The 24628-nt window shown below is 31.4% G+C and overlaps 3 protein-coding genes across 4 annotated transcripts; all 3 read left to right on the top strand.

The window, feature by feature from the left end:
• The first annotated feature begins 4508 nt into the window (after positions 1 to 4508).
• Positions 4509 to 12973, top strand: LOC112535459 (probable disease resistance protein At4g27220). Its single transcript, XM_025158050.2, has 5 exons — positions 4509 to 4601; positions 7913 to 11228; positions 11437 to 12150; positions 12250 to 12321; positions 12443 to 12973. Exons 2-5 carry the CDS (start codon positions 7923 to 7925, stop codon positions 12716 to 12718), a joined length of 4368 nt encoding a protein of 1455 aa, XP_025013818.1. The 5' UTR covers positions 4509 to 4601; positions 7913 to 7922; the 3' UTR covers positions 12719 to 12973.
• Positions 12974 to 17104: 4131 nt separating this feature from the next.
• Positions 17105 to 19721, top strand: LOC112535460 (disease resistance protein At4g27190-like). Its single transcript, XM_025158051.2, is given in 3 exon segments — positions 17105 to 17349; positions 17994 to 19115; positions 19151 to 19721. Coding segments are annotated over 2 exon segments (1683 nt in total). The 5' UTR covers positions 17105 to 17349; positions 17994 to 18003.
• A 719-nt stretch (positions 19722 to 20440) lies between these two features.
• LOC125371050 lies at positions 20441 to 24424 on the top strand. Of its 2 annotated transcripts, none has more exons than XM_048378863.1 (2): positions 20441 to 21220; positions 24125 to 24424. In XM_048378863.1, exons 1-2 carry the CDS (start codon positions 20441 to 20443, stop codon positions 24173 to 24175), a joined length of 831 nt encoding a protein of 276 aa, XP_048234820.1. In that variant the 3' UTR covers positions 24176 to 24424. The 2 variants fall into 2 exon arrangements, with proteins under 2 accessions (XP_048234820.1, XP_048234821.1); XM_048378864.1 differs by having other exon boundaries at positions 22550 to 24135.
• The last annotated feature ends 204 nt before the right edge of the window (positions 24425 to 24628 follow it).

The raw sequence follows: 24628 nt of genomic DNA, 5'->3' as shown, positions 1-24628 counted from the left end.
GAGTGTAGAGCTAGCATCATTAAAGTCACTAGTTTTTAATTTGTAATACTAAACTCTATAAATTTCAATTTTAGTAAATTCAGTTAAATATCAAATGAAAAAATGATATAAACATCCATGTCTAAAAGATTTTTTTTAAAAAAATAAATTCACATCATTTAGATAAGACACATCAGTAACATGTTTCTCACTATCCAAATTCTTGCCTCTCACATTCATTCCATTTTTCCTTCACTCTCCTTTTAACTTTAAAATTAATTACATTACAATCACAAAACTCACAATACCAAATATCAAATCTAATTTATCACAAAATGCATGATCAACACTATCTATAGATTAAAAAGAAAAAAAAAATATGTAATTACAAATTAAAACACACAAAAATTTAAATTTACAAAAATAATTAAAAGAAAAAAATGTAATTATAAATTGATTAAAACCCATAAAACCATGGGATTTCTAACATTTATTTACGAGTTTTAAGAGTGGAAATAGATTTTTTTTAGTTCTTTAGTGACTTGAATATCTTTATTTTTCTTGTGGTATTGAGTAGGTCTTTTTCTAGTGCTTTAATGGTTGTACTGGTGCAGCCATGACGATGAGATTCACTTGTGGTAGTAGAAGAACAATTGATTGTCGAGAATATTAGAAAGCGGTTGAAGCAAGATCGATGGAGTTTCAATGGGTGTCGAGGTTGTGCCTTTCGGCGGTGTTCCTACTACATCGACAGTGAAAAGAGCAACCCGGAGGAGAGCGTAAGGCATACAGTAAAGAGAGCAAGCTACATTTCTTACGAGCTGTAGAATTTTTTTTTATTTTGTAAGTTTGATTTGAATGAAAATAAATATTTTTATTATTGGGTATGTGAAAGTAAAGAAAGGAATTTTGTGAGAGTAAAAAAAGAAAGTGAGAGAAAAGAAAATAAGAGAGAAGTAGGACATATCATAAACTTATCTCATACTAAAATGATATGAAATTTTTTATATAAAAAAAATATTTTTTTGACAGATTGATTGTCATATCATTTTTCTGATACAGTGTTTAACAAATAATTACAGTGAGATACTAAAATTAAAATTTAGAGAGCTTAGTATTAGAAATTAAAAATTAAGGACTTTAATAATATTAGCTTCATAGTTTAAGAACGGTGAAGGTAATTTAACCCATAATGGAACACTATAAAATTTTTAAAAATAATATTTATATTTATTTATTAAAACTAATTAGAAAAAAAAAATCGACTGCTGAACTAAAGATAATCGGTAGTAAGTCAAAAGCTGAAAACTTTGATAAAGAAAAAAAGGAGAAAAAGAGGAATGTCGCTAGAATTTTTTGAAACTCCAAATCATTGCATTTTCTTTAAGTGAATTATTGATAATGGTTACTTTTATTTATGTTCATTAGATGATTGTTATATATTCTACTTCAAATGCTTTTATTAATGATGTTATATTATCATTTTGCTATATACCTTACGATTTCTTTTCTTTTTTTCTTTTCGGTTCCAATTTAGAATAAGATTAAGAAAACGCTCTCAGAGAATGTAATTTGTATAAATTTTTCTAATTCTCACATATAATTTAATTTAGTTGAAGTTAATTTACTTTACTTTAAGCTTGGCTCCCAAATTTTGTATCATTACTGGCATTGAGTTAGTCCATGTTTATTCGTTAGATACAATAATAATTTATTCTCTATAAAATAGAAAGGAGTATGCGCACCAATCATAAACTTTTTCTACTTGCAGACAGCATTGCTCTGTTAAATTTTCAGTCATTGCGAAAAATTATGAAAAAATATAAAAAAGATCCATATTTCTTTAAAATTGTTTTATCAAGTTTACGATATTTTTTAAGTTTTACTATATTAAAATATTAAAAATATGATTTTCTTAAACTTCTTTTATAAATTATAATTTTTGTTATTTTTTAGTTTTTCTGTATTTTTTAAATAAAACAATCAAAAAATAATTAAAGAATATCGAAAAATAAAAAAAAAATAACTAAAAAGTAACCACACCGTAAATTTAAAAAAATTAAAAAAAAGTAATATTTCTGAAAGAGAATTTATATGATATTGAAACGTCATCGTATAGTATGAATAGATATATGATTTTATAAATATCTCTTACTTCTACGCGTTAATCCCGTCTCCCATCAACCTCTCACATATCCTTCACTAAAATCAATCAGTAGTTCCTCTATCCTTTTTTTTTTTTTTTTTCTTTCTAATGAAAGTTCCTCTACACTTTTAAACATCAAGAAATTGCTAAATATAATTGAAAGAAATATAAATTTTTCTAAAATTAATCGTGCTAAAAATTAAGGCAAGTAAAAAAAAGTATTTTTGTTAAAAATAAAAAATTTATTCTAATGTTATAACAAAATTTAAATTAATTTAATACTTAATAATAATTTAAAAATTAAATTAAAATTTTTAATCAATTTAATCTTTTAACTGTCTTCATTTCGAACGACATGAGCAATAAGTTATTTTATTAAAATACAAAAAGAGTTTTAATGTAATAAACATAATAGATAATTTGTGTATTAAATAAAAAATTAGAGGATAAATAATATTTAATGATCGCCTAACTAAAATTTTAATAAAAAATTTTAATTTAAAATTATAAAATAAAAAATAATATAATATTTAAATATAAAAAATAATTACTACAATATAGAAAAATATAAATAGTAACTTTTTATCAGAATTGTTATCCAATATGCACTATATCCATACAATACAAATGTACTTGTTCATTTAATATTTCTTAAATTTCTAACTTCGATTTCATAAATATATTACTTATATAAATAAAAGTTTGGTAATAGTATAATTGGTTAAAGACATGTTTATGCTTCTAAACTTGTATCTATTAGTTAATTTAATATTTTAATTTTTAATTTAATTTAATAGACACTTAAAATTTATTATTTTTAATATCTAAATATCTATAATTTTTAATTTAATTTAAGATGCATATAAATTTTATATTTTGATTTAAACACTTCATATGAAATACATATAGACATACTGAATAAAGATAAATATTAAAAAGTATTTAAATATTATAAAATAAAAAAAATTCAAGTGTCTATTAAGTTACAATGAAAGTTAAAGTATTAAGTTGATAAAAAAATTAAAATTTAGAAATATAAATATACATTTGACCAATATAAATTAATAATAACCAAAGCAAAACTATAAAGAAGAAAAACCAAAGCATCACCCATCAAGTAATTTATTTAGTATAAAATAAAAGATAAAACATTATATCTAAATCAGTTGAAAAGACAAAGAAAAAGTAATGCTTTATTGTAAACTTTCCAAATTCAGTTTGCATCATTTATTGATATTAAATCTATATCTTTTTATTTACTCCTTTTAATTGTTTTAGCTATTTAATCTATAGTTTTTTAACTTACAATTTTCAAATATTTTGTCTTTCAAAGCCCTTAGCTTTTTAATTTTCAACTTTTAATTTACTGCAAAATGTTTAGCTTATTGTTTATAACTTTATACAATACCTTAGCATTTTAATTACTATTTTAGCATCAATTTCAATTAAAAACAACTTTTAACTCATTAATTAGACACTTATGCTTTAATTAACTAATATATCTGAAGGAAACTAAATTTTTTATTAGTACTCACATAATTATTTAGTTTAGAAGTAAAAATTTATTTGAGATAATTCATCTTTGACAGGCTCGGTAAATAAATGCACATAAAAAGATTAAAAATACTATAAACAATTATTTTTTATTAAAAAAATAGTTAGTTTTATAATAGGCAAATATATAATATTGATGTCATAACTGATTTGATATTAATTTTACTGAATATTATTAAATCATTGGAATTATAGTGCAACATAAAACAATAGTTCCAACAATTTAAAATAAAGCGAATTCAGAATATATTTGCAATAACAATTATAAACAAAACATGAAATATGAATTTCTCTTCTTTTTCTCCATTCTGGTAAGCAGTTGACTTAGGATGTATAACCCTGGCCATATTAGTTGGAGTTAATTTATTACTCCAATTTTTATTTTTATTTTCTAATTTATGACACGATAGTCAACTATTTATATTTGTCGTAAAAATAATAATTTATTCAATACAAAAATAAAAATTTAAATTCTACACTCTATCTCCTAAAAGAAGTGCCCTTACAATTTATACTTAGCTCTCAAGTGCTCAAAGCTGTCATCTTCTTTTTTTTCTTTTTCAAGTTGCAAATTGTTGACTTAAATAAAAAAATTGAGAACCCCATAGTTATTAAATGGTATTAATTTCATAAATGAGTTGGATATTAATTTTAAATAATTTTATAAATCATTAAAATTGTATTCAGTAATTTCAAAAATTTAATATAAAATGACTTATTTTCAGGAAATGGTATGCAAGTCAATGGCATCATATCTCACTCCAACTTGGCAATATTTAATTATGATAATTTTTTTTTAGAGGTATCTTTCCCTATTTATTTTAGACTCCTCTCAGTATTCATGTTTCAGTGTGCTGCAATTTAGAAAGGGAAGAAGAAGAGAGAAAAGAGGAGGAGGAGAAGAAGAGATTCCCCAAGCAAGGTAAATTTCACAGATCTATATATAGAGAAAATAGAAGCACCCACACACTTAGTTTGACAGTAAATAAATAATTAATGCATTATAATTATTTATTTAATAGATATAACAACTTATATATTTTGTGAATTAATAAGAATAATATTTTTGAATGAGAATATTTAATTTAGTTAAAAGAAGAAAAGAAGAAATAATTTGTATTAGTTTTTTCTTTTTTGAGATTTAGATTAAATAAAATTTATATGAATTATTCAATTTAATACTTTAATTTTTAATTTAACTAGCGTACAACTAAACTTATATTTATTATTTTCTATCAAAAGTTAACTGGATATATTAATATTATTTTATTATATATTGATGAATTAAATTGAATTCTAAAGTCAATTCTCATCATAGAATTCATAGTTGCTAAACGAAAGGCATTTTGAAGAAATGAGATCTTGCCACAATTTTACATCAACATTATATTCTCACAAAGTCTTATAATTATGACCTGATTATTTTTATGCTCTGGATTTTTGTTGACTTTGTTTTGAAGTAAAGTAGTTGACTAATTCTGTAAACAAAAGTAAGAGAGTTTCAGAAAATGAAGTATAACAAAATGCTAACTTCACAAAATGTTTAATCCACTTGACATTAATAATAAATATATATACAATTTATAAGTAATGAATATATTGTATATATATAAAATAAATCAGTATTTATAGATAAAAAAATAATAGATTTATTATCTATAAACTACAAGTTCATCAAATGTACACTTGAAATTCATTTAATACAGTACATATATTAATATCTATAAAAGAATCATTTAGTCTCTATTAGCTACTTGTTTCCTATAATTAAGCTTATTAGATGCTTTTTTAATCTAAATAAAATACTAACAAATCATTAATTGGTATGAAATGAAGGGAGTAACTATTAATAAGATCTTAAATAAAAAAATAATTAATATTTAATAAAAAATAAAATTTTGTTTAAAATTTAATACTTAATAAAATTATTAATTTACTAAATATCAAATAGAAATATTATATTCTGAATTTTATAATTAATTAGTTTATAACACGACTATTTTATTAACCAAAATACTATATATAAAAAAAAGGTTATATATAATTAAAGAAATAACCAAACAAAGCTCTTAAAAATAAAAGTAATATGCATGTGTAAGATGGCCTAGGTTCATAATATTTTGTGAGCCTGGATCCATGATATAATTTACCACCGAGGGCTCTTCAATGATTGGTTCAAGCAATACTTCCTCGTTCCATTTTCCCTAGTTGGACATTTAATGAAAGCACCCTTCAATTCGCCATGTTTAGTGGCTTTAAGAAATTGATGATCGATCTAAACGGTAGCACCAACCTTTGGTATAAAAGTTTTTAGAAAGAATCTTGCCAAACACACGAGCGTTTCCTTAAACAGTACTTGCAGAAACACCTTCAATGCATCGACTTCTTTGGAACATTATTTTTAGGAACATTTATTATCTAGAATTATCTATCTCTAAAAATTCTTGTACCTTTCTAGAATAGATATATACTAATGTATTTAATTGTACATAATTTATTATTATTTCTATATCTTAGTTTCTATATTATCACTTAAATCCTTGTATTTTTTTTTATTTTTTTTACACAATTGAGACTTATCGAAATCAAAATCGTAAACTAAAATTGGCCGATTTTAGGTGCCGTAAAACTGTGAACCAACGATTCTTAAATCATAATTATCGATTCACGTTTTGTGGCTAAATTAATATCACCTTATTATACACTAAACTGATATATTATTATAATTTTAAATAATTTAGTATGTGGCAACCATCCAATATCAAAATATAAAATACTCATACATACCTGTCATTCTATTACTCGCAGCGATAAACACACTTGGTAGGTAAGAATTAGCCTAAACATTATCCAAACTCATTTTTTAAACCCAAGCAATCACAATTTACTGCCTTGATGCTTCTCGAGTGAAGTGCTATCCAACCATTCATCAGTCTCATTCATAATGTTCTGATGATTTTCTCTGAAAAGTTTTAATTCATCTCTAAAACTCAAAATTTTAAGGTTTCTTCTCATGGCTTTCTTCAATTATAATTGTAATTGAACATCTTTTAAAGGATATAGAGATCCAGAAGAGTATTGGAACAAGAGAAGAAACAGAAGAATTTAGGATAAGAAAAGAGAGACTTTATGCGAGAGAATAAAAATTGAGAAATAGAGAAATCAAAGTGAGATGATTAGGATTTTCCTTAAAGTATACTCAAGTCTCGTAAACTTAAGTTCAATTGAATGGACTTATATAATCCCTTTATTTCTCATCTTTTTACTTATTTCACCATGCAATATATATGCATATATAACAATATGTTGATTTGCTTTATGAATTTGATGCTCCATTACTCACCTCCATTTGCAATGAATTTAGACCTCGGGTTATGATCCGAAAGCTAAAAGAGACAAGTTTTCATCATGTAAAATGTTCTGGAAATTTCAAGAAACGTAAGAACCTTCTTCCTTCACACATCAAGATTGGACAGACATTAACTCAATCTAATACTCTTTACATGTTTAAGAGAATGTTCCGCATTACTATTTTTATAGTTGCTGAAATTTTAGAGGAATATTTTGTAATAATCAATTGTTGTTGAAAAGGAATGGAAGTCTTAGTTTTAGAGAAAGTTAGTAGGTATATGGTGTCTCTGTAAAGGGAGTTACTGTAACAGAGATGTAGAGTTAGAACTGGAGAGGAGTTTGTATCTAAAATTTTATGTTCAAAAAAAGAAAAAGAAGAGAAAAAAAAAAATTCCTGTGTTTTCTGTATTTTCTTTGTTTACTTTTATTATGTTTTCTATTCCTCTCGAAATTCCAACAAGTAGTTCTACATTTCATGTCATTTTTCTTTTCTAACAATAATGAGATGCTGTAAAAGTGTGAGCCTGGTTGGAACATTTGGTATATCTGCTGATGCTGGTTCACCTCCAAGGAAACCCTTTTTGCAGTCTAATTGGAACCAAAGATGATAAGTCCATACCAACTCCTCCGCGTTCCTTTACATTCCTGCTTTTGTTTTTCCCTTGACACCTTATTTGGGAAGTACTAAAATGCAAGGTGCTTAATCCATTTTTGAGTTCTGAAAGAAAGCAGTGATAACAAAAGTTCCAGTAAATCGAACTCTTCCACATGATTTATTCAATTGTGGCATACAAGGAATAGATTATTGTTAGCTGTATACTAGCTCCATATTTGTACTTCTGCTAGATAAAATCATTTTATAAGATTTTTGTTCAATTTCAGGTCGGCAAAAATGGCTTGTGTCTTGACTTGGGCACAGGATACTGCTCTTTCGATTGCTGCAAAATATGTGGAAGCAGGAGTCAAACTGGCTATAAAACAATTTCGCTATATGTGTTGTTTGAAGAAATTTGAAGAAGAACTCAATCAAGAAGAGAATGCACTGGCAGTGGCACAAGCAACAGTGCAAAGAAAAGTTGAGGAAGGGGAAGATAATAATGAAGCAGCTGATGAATCTGTTGAAGATTGGATAAATAGAACGAATAAAGCCATGGAAGATGCTGGCCTTCTACAAAATTCTATCAAACAAGAGAAAAGGTGCTTCAGTAACTGTTGTCCCAATTACTTCTGGCGGTACAATAGAAGTAAGGAAGCTGAAGACCTGACCGTGGCCCTCAAAAACCTTAAGCAAGAGCAAAGCCAGTTTCAGAATTTCAGTCACAAATCTAAGCCCCTTAACACTGAATTCATTTTGTCAAATGACTTCATGGTTTCTAAGGCTTCTGAATCAGCTCTTGATGATATCATGAAAGCATTGGAGACTGATGGTGTCAGCATTATCGGACTTCACGGCATGGCAGGAATCGGTAAGACCACCCTGGCGATAAAAGTAAAAGGGCAAGCAGAGGCAGAGAAGCTATTTGAGGAGTTTGTGAAGGTTACAGTGTCTCAAAAACCAGATATCAAGGAGATCCAAGAACAAATGGCATCGCAGCTGAGACTGAAATTTGATGGGGACAGTATACAAGAGAGAGCAGGACAATTATTGTTGAGGTTGCAGGATAAGAAAAGAAAGCTTATAGTTCTAGATGACATCTGGGGAAAGCTTAACTTGACTGAAATTGGGATAGCACATAGCAATGATTGCAAAATTCTTATAACCACACGTGGAGCGCAAGTATGTCTGTCTATGGACTGTCAAGCCGTTATCGAACTAGGTCTTTTAACGGAAGAAGAAGCATGGGCACTGTTTAAACAAAGTGCACACCTGAAGGATGACTCCTCCCCCTTGATCGAAAAGGCAATGATAGTTGCTGAAAAATGCCATTGTTTGCCTATAGCTATTGTCTCAGTGGGGCATGCTTTGAAGGGTAAACTAGATCCTAGCGATTGGCAATTGGCACTGGTAAAACTTCAGAAGTACAATTATCCAAAAATCCGAGGTGTTGAAGAAGACGAAAATGTCTACAAATGCCTTCAGTTGAGTTTTGATTATTTGAAAAGTGAAGCAACCAAGAGATTGTTATTGTTGTGCTCTTTGTATCCTGAAGACTATACCATTTTTGCTGAGGACTTGGCAAGATATGCAGTTGGGCTGAGGCTGTTTGAGGATGCTGGATCCATCAAAGAGATAATGCTGGAAGTGCTGAGTTCACTAAATGAACTCAAAGATTCTCATCTTCTGTTGGAGACTGAAATTGAAGGACATGTGAAAATGCATGATCTAGTTCGTGCTGTTGCCATATGGATTGGGAAAAAGTACGTAATTATCAAAGATACCAATATAGAAAAGGAATTCAAGATGGGAAGTGGCATCGAGCTTAAGGAGTGGCCATCGGATGGAAGATTCAACGGTTTTGCAGCTATTTCCTTATTGAAGAATGAGATGGAGGACCTACCAGATCATTTGGATTATCCACGGCTGGAAATGTTGTTGCTGGAAAGGGACGATGATCAGAGAACCAGTATCTCAGATACAGCTTTCGAGATAACAAAAAGAATTGAAGTTTTATCAGTAACTCGTGGGATGCTGTCATTACAGTCACTGGTATGTTTGAGGAATCTCAGGACTCTTAAGCTCAATGATTGCATCATAAATTTAGCAGACAACGGTTCGGACCTTGCTTCACTGGGGAATTTGAAGAGACTTGAGATCCTTAGCTTTGTTTATTGTGGAGTTCGGAAATTGCCAGATGAGATAGGAGAATTGAAGAATCTGAAACTGTTGGAGTTAACAGATTTTGAGCAGATAGATAAAATCCCATCAGCTCTGATTCCGAAACTATCCAAACTTGAAGAATTACACATAGGTAAATTTAAGAATTGGGAGATTGAAGGCACAGGTAATGCTAGCCTGATGGAGCTGAAACCACTGCAGCACTTGGGCATTCTGTCATTGAGATATCCCAAGGATATTCCAAGAAGTTTTACCTTTTCCAGGAACTTGATTGGATATTGTCTTCACTTGTATTGCAGTTGCACAGACCCTTCAGTAAAGTCAAGGCTTAGATACCCAACCACAAGAAGAGTTTGCTTCACTGCAACTGAAGCAAATGTTCATGCATGTAAGGAGTTGTTCAGGAATGTATATGATCTTCGTCTACAGAAAAACGGCACATGCTTCAAAAACATGGTGCCAGACATGTCTCAAGTGGGCTTTCAAGCTTTATCTCACCTTGACCTTTCGGATTGCGAGATGGAATGCCTCGTTAGTACAAGAAAGCAACAAGAAGCTGTAGCAGCAGATGCATTCTCAAATTTAGTGAAGCTAAAAATTGAAAGAGCAACTCTGAGAGAAATATGTGATGGTGAGCCAACACAGGGGTTCCTACACAAATTACAAACGTTGCAAGTTTTGGATTGCGACCGTATGATCACCATATTACCAGCAAAGTTGTCCCAAGCAATGCAAAATTTGGAATATATGGAGGTTTCAGACTGTGAGAATTTGCAAGAGGTGTTCCAGTTGGATAGAATCAATGAAGAAAACAAGGAGTTCCTCTCACATCTAGGGGAGTTGTTTCTGTATGATTTGCCTAGAGTTAGGTGTATATGGAATGGTCCAACACGCCATGTAAGTCTCAAAAGTCTAACCTGTTTATCTATTGCATATTGCAGAAGCCTAACATCTCTTCTCTCACCATCTCTTGCTCAAACTATGGTGCATCTAGAAAAACTAAATATTATATGCTGTCATAAACTTGAGCATATTATCCCAGAAAAGGATGAGAAAGGGAAGGCTCCCCATAAGCAACCTTACCTGCAATACCTGAAGTCGGTCGAAGTTTCATCATGTGATAGATTGCAATATGTCTTTCCAATCTCAGTTGCTCCTGGGCTTTTGCGCCTTAAAGAGATGGCCGTATCTTCTTGTAATCAATTAAAGCAAGTCTTTGCTGATTATGGGGGACCAACTGTTCTTTCTGCAAATGACAACTTGCCACACTCTGCGAGAAGAGATTTCGAAGTGGAAGACTCGTCAGAAGTTGGCTACATATTCTCAATGAACCATGATGTAGTATTGCCATCTTTGTGCCTTGTAGATATTCGTGATTGTCCCAACTTATTGATGAGTTCTTTTCTACGGATCACTCCCAGGGTATGTTACATCAAATAATTCTTTTTGCATTTCACCAAGTCTACATACATATATATCTTGTGCATTTGAAACCTTGACCTAGTATTTTTCTTATTCAGATTACATTGTCCATTTGCATTGTTTGTTTCCCTTTCTTGATACTCTGGATGTTTTCAATTTATAATTTCTATTGCATTCAAATATATAATTTTCTTATTTTGTGATGCAGGTTTCAACGAATTTAGAACAATTAACAATTGCAGATGCCAAAGAAATACCACTGGAAACTCTGCACTTAGAAGAATGGTCGCAGTTGGAGCGAATCATTGCTAAAGAGGATTCCGATGATGCTGAAAAGGATACTGGAATATCAATATCATTGAAGTCACATTTTCGCCCTCTATGTTTCACACGCCTGCAAAAGATTTCGATATCAAATTGTAACAGATTGAAGATTCTCCTTCCGTTGACAGTTGCTCAATATCTTCCATGTCTAACAGAGCTTTACATAAAATCATGCAATCAATTGGCTGCAGTATTTGAATGTGAAGATAAAAAAGACATCAATAGCATGCAAATCAGATTCCCTATGCTTTTGAAACTACACCTAGAAGACTTACCAAGCCTCGTCAGCTTGTTCCCTGGAGGTTATGAATTCATGCTTCCATCTTTGGAGGAGTTCAGAGTGACACACTGTTCCAAGATAGTAGAAATATTTGGTCCTAAAGAAAAGGGAGTAGACATCATTGACAAGAAGGAGATCATGGAGTTTCCCAAGCTATTGAGATTATATCTAGAAGAATTGCCAAACCTCATCAGATTCTGTCCACCGGGATGTGATCTCATTCTTTCATCTCTTAAAAAGTTCAGAGTTGAAAGATGTCCTCAGATGACTACCCAGTTCCCAGTTGCACCAGATGCTTCTACCCGTGCAATACCAGAGGTACATAAATCTCCGCTGTCCTTTGACATCCATAACTAATGAATTATGATAGAAAAAGATTAATTGTGCAAAGCAGAACTAATCTCAATAATTATGTAGGGACAAAAAAAGAGAGCAAGATATGGTTCACAGCCTGCGTCAGAATCCTTGGATGGCAATCAGTCATCACAGGTTTGAAAAAAAAAAAATACCAAAATCATCATGATTACAAAGTTAAATAATGTTATTAAGTATATGCATGCGAGTCTTGATTGCTAATTAACTTCAATAATTTCATATCGTATATTTTTAGCCAAGTAATCGTCAACCTAAACAAGCATTCAGAATTATTGCTCCACCTGCAAATCGCTCTAGTACTTCAATTCCACGGGAAAGCGACACAACTGAATCCGCTCCTTCTAATGCTAGCGGTTCAAAGAGAAATGGCACAAATGGAATAGGCATTGGGAGGGGAATGGGAAGAGGAAGAGGAAGAGGGAGAGGAACAAATTCTGCTAATCCGGCAAGGAGCTCGATTACTAAGAACAAAGGAAAGGAGAAGTCGGCAAATCGACAACCATGGAAATGACTTGGAAGACAAATTTGTATTGTAGGAAAAGGGAGTACCTTTATGCCTCTCATCCAACCTTTTGGGCTAGCCGTCATTCAGCCTCTAATCTAAGTGACTTAGCCGAGATTCAGCCTCTAGGCTAAGTGATTTTTGGTCGTATCCTAACAGTTAAGAAATGCATCTTACTAAAAAGTGGGAAAACTTTCAACGATTCTACAGCCAGATTATTGTTTTACTCGGATGTATTACACTTGCTAGTAGATGAGTAACAAATAATTACTGTCTGTATCTGTCACGATCCCATCCGTGAGCCCGTGACCGGCACTAGGGAATGGGTAGACTTAAGGTTACCGAATCCCGTAATAAGTCTGACACTCACTAACTCAATCAAATCTCATCTCAAATTAATATTATTTAAGCCACAAATTATCTTAATAGTTACATTCTACATAAATACTTCGGTCTGCCAGAAAAATTAGGCGAGACCCGAAATTACAGAAAACTACCACTGATATCCTTATTATTACTACTACGGAGGATCTAAGATTTTTACAATTTGATATACCAAATCAAACACCACCCGATGATGAAGGAGTCGGGTTACTGAATGAGAGTTGCGGGAAGACTAATCACGAATCAAAATAGAAATGGAGACCCGGTCTAGAGTGAGCTAAAATCATATATCTAAAACAGTTTCAAACATCTCAATATCACATTCATTAAATTTTAAAATAATTAATAAATCACGCAAACCATACGTGTCATGTTAAAGCATATGTGTCATGCCATGCTTAAACAAAAATTATTCCACACGCAACGGGACGGAGAGCAAAGCTCAACTCTAATATCTCAACTCTCTCATTCTAACAGGACTGGCGCCCAGAGAGCAAAGCTCGATCAGGGACCTTACCTCCAGCCTGGTCACTTGTATCTCAACTTTCTCATTCCAACAGGACTGGCGTCCAGAGAGCAAAGCTCGATCAGGGACCTTTACTCCGGCAAACACACTCTACTAGCCTAGAAAGCGATGCTCGACCAGGGCAGGTCTAAATCTTTCTTTCTTAAAATTTTACCTATTTACTCTTTCTCTATCTCTCTCAAATTTATATCGGAGCACTCATCCAACTCCTATGTTCTACTGCCGTCCCATCCCGAGTCATCATGCAATATTAAAATTTATGATAAAGGAAGAACATATTTAAATAGTAATTAAAAAGCATTATACATATAATAATAATTAAATGAATAATTGAAATTGCAAATGAACAATCACAGTAGCAAATCAAATTTTATGCATGACACGTGTATAAACGATATATGACTTTAACTCACAGATTTAACGACCTCCTAACTCTGCTCCGGTGCCTCGGTTGGAGCGAGTCAAACAAACGGATTATCTAGTAATGGAAAATAATTTATCAAAACGCGGAAATAATTAACCATTAATCCTAGGCCTAGATTCCTAAGACTGACTGTCTAAGAATCTCGACTCGGAAGAATTCTACCGAAAATCCGGCAAAACCTCCCCTACAACACGGACATTACCCCTCGTAAAAACGGGTCCAGGACCTGCCAGAAAAATACTTCAAATATCCAACAATTCAAACAACGGGAGTCGGATCCCCAAACTTCACTATTTTCCGACTCCGCCACACAACATAAAATACGAGGCAGGCAAACTGACCGACAATTATTTTTGACTCACAAATATCATCCAATTCTCAACATAAACCAATAGACATAAATTTAAAATCAAAGAATTTCCAAGATCAACGGCCAGAGAAAATTACCGAGACGCTCGATCGCTCGGTCGACTCGCCTCTGGCCGCCGGAGTCCGATCTACGATCCGAACACACCATCGGACTCACAACGACGCGCTGATGACGATCCCCGCTTCTGATTTTCCGATGGCCGTCGATTCACAAACGAAGCCCGATCGCCACGAAACTGGTGCCAATGCGAAGCTTGAGTTGAGGAGAGTCCGTTGATGAGCTCTGATCAGCCTAGCCTCTTCGGAGATGGCCAGAAAAGCTTAAAAATCGAGCTGCTGATGAAAACTTCCCTTCGCTGCAACTTTCTTTTCCGGCAATCCCACAACGCGATTAAGGCCGGAAAAGAAGGCTTGCACCTCACTGGTCATTTTGAGACCAGAATCGCTCGAAATGGTCGTCGGAAACTCCTTCTACAGCGGTGAGTTGCTGTGATCGTCCTCCGCTTTATTCGCTGGCCCCTGCTGCCACCGCCTACCATCGTGCTGGCTGCCGTCACCAGAGCCCCAGACAGGCGCCTCCCCATCGCCATGGGCCGGCGTCCCAAGCTTCCTCCCGATTCCTTTCTCTTCCTCTTTTTTTCCTTCTCGATTTTTCTTTCCTTTCAATATCAACATTAGGCCCCTGAAATTTTTCTTATTACAATTTGATCCCTCACCTTTCTTAATTACTTACAATTTCATCCAGCAAATTCTAATTTAACCCCTAAACTTTTCCTTAGCCTTTCAATTAAACCCTTAACTAATTAATTTGGGCCAAATTAGAATTATTGAAAATACACAATTACATAAATACCCCTGACCGACATATTTATTTACAAAAATACCAAACTCACAAATTTCCATTAAAACCCCATAAAAATAAAATTATACTTTTAATCCTTATCCAAAAATAATTCTCCAATTAAGTCCTACCCATAATTAAATTAAATAACCAATTTGCTAGATATTTTTCAACTTAAAATTAAATACGACTGGCTAATTAAAATACCAATTTCTCCAAAAAAAATTTTATAAAAACATCCTTTACAATTTCTTTCAAAATTTTTCAATATATAATTTTACTTATATAAATATGCATTTGGGGAAAATTCGAATAACCAAAATATAATGATTTCTCAAATAATTTACTTAATTAATTCTTAAAATTTTAAATTAATTGGGTATAGAAAAATAACTCATTCAATTGACTAATATTAAAATTTCCATTAAATCATTTCAAATTATACCAAATAAAAATGAAGCTAAAATTAATTTAAATAAAAACTCATTATTAAATATATAAAAATTCTGGGTATTACAGTATCTTATTTGCATTATTCTTAATGTATTTATAGGTTCTAAAATGACACAAATTTCAATTGAAAAAAGTTTAATTCTTTTTTGTATGTTTATATTTAGAATTAATCTAGAGTGTGCCGGGTAAGACCCTTACGGGTAGTAAAACACTTTTTTAAAAGTTTTAAAACAGCTCCATACTCAAAATTCGGACTTGAAAGTTAGTTAAGCTAGAAAGAAAAGTTTATATTTAAGCTTATACTATATAATCCACCTTTTTTATCTCACTTCTTATCTACTTAATGTGGTATATGATATTTTTATAAAATTGTCCCTTATTATTTTAAAATCAAGAGATAATTTTATAAAAATATTATATATCAATAAAAAATAAGATACAGAAAGATAAAATATTTAGTATTTTTCAAACAAACTACACCTCTTATTGACAAAATATGATTTTATTTTCGCTACAACTAACTAAAATTAATTTGGAGGTTGAAAATAATAAAAAATTGTTTTATATATATATATATATATAATTTGACTGAGATTTAATTAAACATTTATAATAAAAATTTAAAAATATCATAATTGAGAATGATTATCAAAATTATATATCTAGATAAAAAAACGTTTCAAATTTCGACTTTTATATATTAAAAATAATTTACGCACTTAGATCTGATTAAGCTTTACCATCAAAGCCTGATTCATCTCATTTGAGTGTAGCCTCATAAATAAGTCTACACATGAGCCGTCCATACATCTAATCAAATACTAATAATTTTTATATACTCTATAAATATTGAATAAAAACACTTTTTAAATTCTCAAAATGAAAGTATTAACTAAATTTTCAAAAAATATCTTATAAGAAAGAATATCAGTTAAATTACTCTCGTTAGCACAAATATAAATTTTATTTTAGTTCATTAGAAGTTATAATGAATCGTGGACTGTACAACACACATGAATAAAGTAAAAATATTAATCAAATTATTATAAAAAAGACTATCAATTAAATTACTCTGGTTATTACAAATCTAACTTTTATTTTTATTTATGAGAATTATAATAGACTATAAATTATATAAGGTAATTTATTTAAACTTGCATAATAAAAATAATAACTTTTTAAAATTATTATAAAATAAAAATTTACATAGTGCCAAAAAAATTATTTTTATAAAATAGTCTTTCTATTAGGCTTTACATGTGATTAGCACAAAACAATTACTTAAAATAATATATTCTTTAGTTATCTTATCTCTCAGCTAATTACGGGTCACTCTGTATGAATTATGGCTGACCTGTTATTTTCCATGCCACATGATTGATGATCATTAAGTAGGAAATATTTTAGGCTTAGAAAGATAAAATAATAGGGATGGAGAGATGGCCCTTTATTAGGTGAATACTGGAATCTTGACCTGGGGGTCTTCCTTTCCACCATTAATTAATTTCCCAGAAGCAAGAAATTTTAACAAAAAAATGCTTATACATTGCACACTGTACTTATAGTCACTTAGCTACTGGGTCTTGGTTTCTGGATTTTCTTCATCAGCTTCATATCAACTGCAACTGTCACTTTCAGCAGAGGTAAAAGCACACACCACTAAGTTACTGGTTCTTTTTGTAAATTTTGTACAGATTGAAAGCTTGTTAGAATAAGTATGTTGTTTAAATTCTTACATGTTCCACCTTATTCCTTAAATCTTAACTGTAGATTAACCAAGTAACCTACTGCATGCTAAATATATGTTTGTTTCAGTACTGTTTTTCAGTTGTGGTGAGCGTCAATGATCATCTAGTAGTATGCTGTTAAATTGTTGGTAGAATCCATAAAATGCAGTAGGTTATGCCATTAATTGTTATCTACTTCATTTCAATTTAGGGGAAATTCTAAGCAATCAAATGACAAGCTAACTAATATGATTTAAGTTTTGATATGCAAAATTTTAGGTCGTAATTGCTGTATTCTTCAATAAGTAGTAACTAATTGTTAAGAGTTATCAATTTCTCTCACCCTTATTCTATTGATACGATTTCCAGACTGTTGCTCAAACTTCCAGTTCTGTCACTATGGACTTTGACAAATATCTGCAATTTATCATAGTGCTACTCTACTGTTGCAACTGAAGCACGAATGCAACTAATTTGGATTGCTTTAATTCTTTTAAATCTTTTTATTCTTATTGTTATGTTTTATTATTTTAAAGCACATGTGTTTTCTTTCATTTCAGATTGACAGAAATGGCTGCTGAGAATTTCGGTGTTTCCATTGGTGCAAAGGTTGCAGAACTCTTGGTGGAGCCAGTTATACACCAATTTCGTTATATGTTCTGTTTCAGCAACTTTATTGAAGACCTTAAGAAGCAAGAAGAAAAATTGACTCTGGCACAAAGTCGAGTTCAAAATGATATTGATGCAGCCTTAAGGAATGCTGAAGATATTGAGAAGGATGTGCAGGCATGGCTAGCAGATACAAACAAAGCCATGGAAGATATTAAGTGCCTGGAACTTGAAATACAGAAAGAGAAGAGATGCTTCATTAAGTGGTGTCCTAATTGGATTTGGCAATACCGTCTCAGCAGAAGAATGGCTAAGAAGACAACTAATCTTGTCCAGCTGCAAGAAAAGGGAAAATTTCAACGAGTCTCCTACCATGCTACTATCCCGTGCATAGAATTCTTGTCCAAGGATTTTATGCCATCGGAGACATCACGACTAGCTTTGGAACAGATTGTGGAATCTCTCAGGGATGACGCTGTCAGCATGATAGGACTGCATGGAATGGGAGGGGTGGGGAAAACCACCTTGGTGAAAGCAGTAGGGAAGCAAGCCAATGAATTGAAGCTTTTTGATAAAGTTCTGATGCTTGTGGTGTCCCAGGCTCAAGACATCATACAAGTTCAAGATCAATTGGCAGACAAGTTGTACTTGTATTTGCAGGAAAAAAGTAAAGATGGGAGAGCAAGCCGGATATGGCAAAGGTTAAAGAATGAGAAGAATATTCTAATAATCTTAGATGATGTTTGGAAATATCTCGACTTGAAGGATATAGGGATCCCATTTGGTGATGACCACAAAGGTTGCAAAATTCTTCTCACTACACGTCTTCAACATGTATGTACTTCTATGGATTGTCAAAGACAGATTCCATTGCATGTTTTAACAGAAGGTGAAGCATGGGCTCTATTAAAAAAGAATGCAGGTTTATCTAACGAGTCCTCTGCCTTGACCAATGTGGCAATGGAAGTGGCTAGAGAATGCAAGGGTTTGCCTATAGCAATTGTGACAGTGGGAAGGGCCTTAAGAGGTAAAAATTTTGGAGGATGGCAATTAGCATCTCGAAAACTTAAAATGTCTAGACTTACAGACATTGGAGATGTTAACAAAGATGACAATGCCTATACATTCTGAAGTTTTGATTATTGCATCGTGAAGAAACCAAGCTATGTTTTCTAATATGCTCTCTGTTTCCTGAAGATTATGATATTTCTACCGAGGAATTGGTTGGATATGCAGTTGGTTTGGGATTGTATGAAGATGCTCATTCAATAGAGGAGGCAAGGAGCGAAGTGTTTGAATCAATTGGTGACCTCAAAGCTTCTTGTATGCTACTAGAAACGGAGAAGGAAGAACATGTGAAAATGCATGACACGGTTCGCGATTTTGCCTTGTGGTTTGGATTCAACATGGAAAATGGACTTAAGCTGAAAGCTGGTATTGTGTTGGATGAGTTGTCAAGGACAGAAAAGCTGCAGTTCAGAGCTATTTCATTGATGGATAATGGCATGAGAGAACTTGCTGAAGGATTGAATTGCCCGAAGCTCGAATTATTGTTACTAGGTAGAAATGGTAAAAGATTCAGCATAGAAGAAGATTCTAGTGCTACAGAAGAAGGTTGTACCAGTGCAGATGAAGGTTCTGCAAATATTCCTACTACATGTTTCACTGGAATGCAATAACTGAAAGTGTTATCTTTGGTCCATGGATTTATCTCAATGCAATCACTTGAATGCTTAGCAAAGCTTCAGATACTAGAGCTGAAATATTTCAGGATCAGTTGTTTCATTTCAAGTGGGAGTGGCATGGGTCTTACTTCACTTCAAAAGCTAAAGAGTCTTAAGATCCTTAACCTCCATGGTTCTTCTGCTAAAGAATTGCCAGAGGAAATAAGAGAACTAAGTAATTTAAGGTTACTAGATACCTGTTGTGAGCAACTAGAGCGAATTCTTCCAAACACAATTCAGAAGTTATCCAAACTTGAAGAATTATACATTGGTGTCTCCAGCTTTACGAATTGGGAGGTTGAAGGAACAAGCAGTCAAACAAGCAATGCTAGTTTCGTGGAGCTGAATTAACTGTTGCATTTGGCTGTGTTATGGTTGTACATCAGAGATGATCAAATTCCTAAGGACTTTGCTTTCCCCAATTTGAATAGGTATCGTATGCAAATCAATCACGGTGTCATAGATGATAATTATCCATCAAGACATGGAGATCCAGCCTCAAGATCCATCGACTTGATTCCTTACAGTAGTGTATCCGCAGTAAATGCATGCAAGGAGTTGTTTTGGAATGCATATGATCTACGTTTGGAAGAAAATGCTACATGCTTCCAGAACATCACTCCAGACATAGATCAAAGGGGCTTTAATCATCTAATTTCCCTTAGCTTTTTCTTATGCAGCATGGAATGCCTCACCAGTACCAAGAAGCAGCAAGGGCCAGCAGCTGCATTCTCAAATTTAAGAAAAATACACATAGGCAAAACAATTCCTTGCAAACCCTTGAAATGTTTGTATGTTATGGTATGATAACCAAATTCCCAATGAAGTTATGGAGAGTATTGGAAAATCTGGAAACAGTGGTTCTTCATGGTTGCAAGAGTGTGCAAGAGGTATTCCAACTTGACGGACTTAATCAACCCAAGAAGGAATTGTTATCATTATTCAAGACCCTGAATTTGGAATATGTACCAGAACTGAGGTGTACATGGAAGGGGCCCACTCACCATGTAAACCTCAAAAGTCTCACTTATTTAAAGTTGGATGGTTGCAGTAAGCTGACATCTATATTCTCACCGTGGCTTGCTGAAAGTTTGGTGCAATTAGAAACACTTGATATAAGCCAGTGCAAACAACTTGAGCATATAATTGCAGAAAAGGATGAGGAGAGACTGTATACATTTCCAGGATCTCATGTGCGACCAGTCGGCCTGCAAAACTTGAAGACGCTTAAAATATATGAATGTGATAGGCTAACATATATCTTCCCAGTGTCAATTGCAAAGAACCTCCTCCACCTAGAAGAAGAGATCAGCATAGCAAGTGCTGCCGAATTGAAGCAGTTCTTTGGCAAAGGAGAAAGCAGCGTGTCTTCAGGAGTTGAGAATGACTTGCTCTGCCAATCAGAAGCTTATTCTTCAAGACTTGGCTATTTCTGCTCAGGAAATTCCTCTGCGGTAAGAATTTGTAAAAGCTCCATAAATGGAAGATGTTAAAATATTTTTTTCAAACAATTTTTTTTTTTTATATTTTCTTAGCCCAAACTATAGTCTGTTTATGCATTTTAGGTTAGCATTAGTCCTAAAATTGTTTCAAAAAGATATTTTTTATGGTTAAAAATCTTTTCTTCCAATTTTTTTGTCAAAATTTTTGCTTTCTTATAGTTGACTATAAATTTTCTTTATTATTTTTTTAAAAAATGGTGAGTGATATGAATTTCTTATTTATGGATATTTGAGAAACTAATTTTATTTGAATACATCTTTGTTACATGTATTAATTTTAAAAAGATTATGGGTTTCTGATTTGTTGATTTGTAGTAAAAAAAATTAGATGATTACAACTGATATTTTAAATATGCACTTAAGGTGTTTGATGAATTTTCTGAATGAATTTTGTTTTGCTCTTAGTAATAATTTTAATAGTTCTTATGCCGATGGATTTGATATTATACTCGAAATAGTATATATATATATATGAATTTTGTTTTGCTCTCTTTACTGTAACTTTTGATTTGTTTTTTCATTTTTTTTAATTTCTATTTCAATAATTTTAGATTTAGAATTTATGCAAATCTCGTTATTTTATAAAAATAGTTATATTCATTTGAAATAGCATTTTAATAAACAACATAATTATACTGCATGCATAACATGCTAAAAATATTAAAGAACATATAGTTTAAATATTATAAAACTAAAATTTATAACTGAAAAAATTATGTATTATATAGATTTTATTAATAATGAATATATTGTTTGCTTTATGTAAAAATTATACTGTTATAAACATCGGATGCATATTTATTTTTATATTTTATATTTTAATTATTTTGTTCTTTATTCGTTTATAAAAATGAGTTTTTGTTATATATTTGATGAAATTCAAGTCATACATTGATAAATATTTTGATCATAACATATGATTAATGAATCTGTCTTAAATATTTTATGAACTTTAAATGCTATTTTAATGAACCTATTGATTGAAGATAATGACCTATTCATTATAACTTATGAATAGTGAATTTGTTATTTCAACGCTTATAAAAACATTTGGTGAACCTAATGTTATACTGTGATAAACCTCTTGTTTGAAGATAATGAACCTATTTATTAGAACATATAAATACATATTTATTTTTATACACATATAACATATTCATTATATAAAACTTCTATATTCGTCTGTTAATCATATAAAGTTCATTATTAATAAAATCCATTTAATGAATTATATTCCAACATTATTAGTTTTTATTTCTAATAATAGTTATTATTGTGCAGGACCAAAATGGATAGAAAAAATATCTCAAAGAAAATATTTCAGCAAGAAGAATCTACAAGAAAAGAAAAGAGGCCTAGAATTAAGGAGTTTGATAATGATAATACAAATTAGCATGTTCCTCTAACTAATGTTATGAAGAAGATAAAAACTCAACAAAAGAAAACTACTGATATTGTTAGAAAAGAGAAGGGACATGCTCAATAAAAGAAATGAAAGCAAGCTGCTCTACTGATGTGAGTGAAAATATTAAGAAAAGAAAAGTTGTTATTGCACAATAAACTCAAGAGCATAATACGAGATACAAAACACGTTTAATGATTGATAAAGGAAAGAAAAGTAGTTGCAGAAGAATCAAATAAGGACACTGATTCTATTTTTGAAGAACATTGCCAAAGGAGACATCTAAATCACAACCTAGAAAAAAGAAAAAAGAGATTAGATCTGTCCTACCAACCAGAATGTCTCCATCTAGTTTGTTTAAAACATGAAAGAGGTTATTACCGGAACAATGTAAAACAGTTGAAGACATTGGCTTTGGAAACCTTTTGAAATCTATGCTATGTGAATGTCATGGACAGTTAAATAGATACATTGTGGAGAATTTCGAGTTCTGTAGGTGCGCTTTAGTTTTAGAGAGAAGAAGTTAAGCTAATTGAGAATGATATAGTTTCTATATTAAATATTCCTTATAGTCCTAAATTCATTGTAGAAGCTAAATGAGACAACAACAATAATGAATATAATTAGTTACAAAAAGAATGGAGGAGAAGATGGGTTATGACTTCCGGTAGTCCTATAACAAGAAATAAGACTGATAAAATAGTGAACAAGAAAGATCACAATGAAAAATTCATTAGTTTATGCATATAGGTTCATTAGGTTATACATATAGATTCATTACTTTATACATATAGGTTCTTTAGGTTCATTTCTAATTTTTTTCTTGAATGAACAACTTTCTTACTTAGACAGAGTTGTATTTAAAGTAACAAATGATCACAGTGGAAAGTTTCGAATGCTCTCTTGCTGGACTGCTCAAAGTGTTAAGGAGAAAGTCAAAGAAGAACTCCAAACAGGTGGATTTGGAAAATGTTGTGGACAGAATAAAAAATGTTAAAAATGATGAAAAGAAAGCAGATGAAATGAAGATGATGGATACCAAAGAGTTGAAATTTCTAAATCTACAAATCTTATTTAAGATTTGAGTATAAACCTATCTTTGTATAATTATTCATAACAATTAGGTTCATTTAATCTGCACTACATATTTATTAAATTATATATTTATATTCATTACTATTAATGAATAAAATTTTATGTTTATAGGAGCCTATAGAGAAAGTATCTACTATCCTAAAGAAAATTGTTGAAGTAGTGGTTGAGTTTGGAGAAATAATGTGAGAGATAGGATAGGTACATCAAGGGAGTGGAATATTGAAGAAAATGTTCACTTTCATATATGAAACATCAGTAATGTTTCAAGCTCATAAGGAGAGGAAGAAGTTGATACAGATATTGGAAAACATAATGAAAATTATATGAATTTTTTAATGATCCAAGTTTTCTTGATGCAGTGGCGAAACTTGAAAAAACAATCAGTAAGACGCAGAAACACCTTGCAGTAAAAGGTGATATTGCTCCTTCGTTCTCTTTGGGCGTCACTCTTGAAGAAAAAGATGAAAGTGGTCAGCTTCCTACTAAAGATGTTGGTGCATATGACCTACAAGAGAAAGAAATTGGGATAGAAACTGATATAGGTGCATATGTTAGTATTGCTATAGCTGAACAGGCTCAATAAATTTTTCTCAACCTGAAATACCATCAATTCAAGTTATAAATGGTCTCGCAAATGATCAAAGTGAAAATATTTTTGATGAATATGTTACATAAATGCAAATCTTTTCTTTTATATTTTAAAAATTGTTGATAAGTGTTATATAAACGCAATTTTTGATGAACATGTTATGAAAATATTGTGTTAATTTTGTAGGTTCATTATGTAACTCTTGTATATTCATATTAAGCTTATTTTGCAAGATTCATTAAAAAATTTATGCTGATTTATTAAATATAAACTG

The sequence above is a fragment of the Ricinus communis genome, chromosome 9 (genome assembly GCF_019578655.1).
Source record: "Ricinus communis isolate WT05 ecotype wild-type chromosome 9, ASM1957865v1, whole genome shotgun sequence".
Classification (NCBI taxonomy): Eukaryota; Viridiplantae; Streptophyta; class Magnoliopsida; order Malpighiales; family Euphorbiaceae; genus Ricinus; species Ricinus communis.
The sequence above is the reverse complement of the archived record's forward strand: the minus strand, read 5'-3'. Positions and strand labels throughout refer to the sequence as shown.

Bases quoted from the DNA above. Each gene is read 5' to 3' on its own strand.
- LOC112535459 (XM_025158050.2), top strand. From the start codon at position 7,923: ATGGCTTGTGTCTTGACTTGGGCACAGGATACTGCTCTTTCGATTGCT. The intron at 12,151-12,249 runs GTACATAAATCT...ATAATTATGTAG, and splicing joins CTACCCGTGCAATACCAGAG to GGACAAAAAAAGAGAGCAAG. The intron at 12,322-12,442 runs GTTTGAAAAAAA...GTATATTTTTAG, and splicing joins ATGGCAATCAGTCATCACAG to CCAAGTAATCGTCAACCTAA.
- LOC125371050 (XM_048378863.1), top strand. From the start codon at position 20,441: ATGCAGCATGGAATGCCTCACCAGTACCAAGAAGCAGCAAGGGCCAGC. The intron at 21,221-24,124 runs GTAAGAATTTGT...TTCTTGATGCAG, and splicing joins GCTCAGGAAATTCCTCTGCG to TGGCGAAACTTGAAAAAACA.